We start from the raw sequence: 2041 nt of genomic DNA on the forward strand, positions 1-2041 counted from the left end.
TTTTGCTTTTTTTTTTTCTGGTACCGGGAATTGAACTCAAGACCTTGCACTTGCCAGGCAGGTGCTGTGCCACTGAGCTAAATCCCCAGGCCCAGATCTTTCCTGGTTTTAATGCTGCATTTGCCCTCAATCAGAAACTGAGGAAATAGGTTCTCTTGGCTGGAATATCGAGCTTTCCTGAAGCCTGAGATACAGAAATGGAAGTTTCTTGCAGTTAGAAACTGACTGGTGTCCTACATGGTTTTATACGGCTTTGCGATGGGACCACCCCGGCAAACGTGGGCCTTAGCTCCGCAGGGGACAGTCATCTGCTGCCAGTAGGGGGCGCTGGTCTTCATCTCAGTTTCCCATTTCAGTTCAAAGCAGGAAATGTTTTTATTTTTCCGTCCAACTGCCATCTCTGGGAGTGGGCGGAGAAATTTGCAACACCTGAATGCTAAACAACACACAAGGAAAACACAAGTGCGCTTCCTAGTTGTCACTTGTACACACGGTATCTACAGCTTTGTTTATACTACACAATTCTATTCCCTAACTATACCGGAAAATGTACCCTAATGCTCAGGGGGGAGACTAGGTTACAGAGTAGCACATATGAGTAACACAAAAGGAAGCAAATACTGGAAGGGAACTACACCAAAATGCGAACCGTGGTTCTCTTTGGGGTTGAGAGATCACGAATAATTTTTTTCTCTTTCCTAGTACAGCGGATTGAACCTAGGGCCTCCTCCCGCCGACTAGGCAAGTGCTCTACCAGTGATGTTGTTTTTTCTTTCCCCTTCCCGAATTTTCCAAGTTTTGGACTACTGGTAGTCCGATGTCTGTCGTTAGCATTAAGCACTGCTTTTCCTTTTCTTTTCTCTCTGCCTCAAAAAAATGTACGTGGCGTGTTCAAGCAGACCGACAATTGCAAGAAAGATTTCATCACTTGATCCAGATGCAAAGCAGGTCCTCTCGGTCAGGTGACAGCGTTCCCACCTGCATAAGCTCCGCGAGCACTGGCCTCGCCGGAAGCTTGCAGCAGCGCCAGGGAGCTGATCCTCAAAAACACACGTTTAGGGAAAAGGAGACCAGGAGGAATCGAAGCGATGCCCAGGGGTTTACATTTGGGGCTTCCCATAAGGCTCGGCGGAAAGCGGCTTTGGGCTTCCAGGACCGGTCTACACTCGCAGAAGCGCCCTGGCGCGGGGTCTGATTCCTTTCCCCGCAGCGGGGATCGGTCCCGGGTGGGGCTCTGCGAGCCCGGCGGCCATCCCAGCGCGGAAGGGGACGCAGGGTGCCGCCCTACCCTCGCCCTCGGAATCCTCTGGGCGAAGAGAACCGCCGTCCAAAGGCTCCCAGTGCGGAGAGGCTTCTCCCGCAGACCCACCGTCGCACACCTTCGGGATCAAGCCGGGCCTCTCGCAGGGCCAGCGGTTGCCAGGGGGCCCCGCTTCAGGCTGCCCGGCCGCCTGGCGGAAGAGGCGGCCGTGCCGCCCCGACTCACGGCTGCATCCGGGTCCCTCACACTCCGGCCCAATCCTCGGCTTCCTCTCTTCCCACCGTCTTGGGCCCCCCCCCCGCCGCCAATCCCAGATCAGCTCTCAGCCTATCATGCTGGCACAGGAGTGAAGGCAGATGCCGGCCAATGAGACGGTGCTTCCCGTTTGAAGTGTCCAATGGATGGGCGTCGGGGGCGGGCGCTACTAGCTCGGAGGTTCGGTTGCGCGTGTGCCATGGACTCAGCCGCCTGGTGATATTGACAATAGGAGAGAGAAAGGGGCATTGACCGGGACCCACCGCAGGTAGCGAACGGCGGCTCCGGCAGCGGCGGCTGTAGCTCCAGCGGCTCCTCCTCCTCCTCGCGACTCCTCCGCCCGCTGCCGCTGCAGATCCAGGCTTCCTCCCTTCCCCCTTCCCACGTCGCCGCCGCCGCCGCCGCCGGGTCCGGGCAACGAGCAGAGGCGCCGCCCGCCGGGAATGTGAGCGGGGAGCACGGCGGAGCCGCAGCGGGGTCGGTGCGATTTGATGGGCCGGGCCCGCGGGGGAGGATCGTGAGGCC

General features: G+C 57.7%; 1 protein-coding gene across 1 annotated transcript in view; it reads right to left on the reverse strand.

Annotated features, from left to right (window-relative positions):
- Positions 1 to 350: 350 nt before the first annotated feature.
- Positions 351 to 2041, reverse strand: part of LOC106150141 — a 3382-nt gene continuing 1691 nt past the window's right edge. Inside the window, exon 3 of the mRNA XM_013521880.1 lies at positions 351 to 2039. Within this exon, the coding sequence (XP_013377334.1) occupies positions 1504 to 2039 (536 nt within the window). The 3' untranslated portion in view covers positions 351 to 1503. The remainder of the gene's footprint in view (positions 2040 to 2041) is intronic.

Source organism: Chinchilla lanigera, unplaced genomic scaffold (genome assembly GCF_000276665.1).
Source record: "Chinchilla lanigera isolate Chin_1 unplaced genomic scaffold, ChiLan1.0 scaffold00065, whole genome shotgun sequence".
Lineage (NCBI taxonomy): Eukaryota > Metazoa > Chordata > Mammalia > Rodentia > Chinchillidae > Chinchilla > Chinchilla lanigera.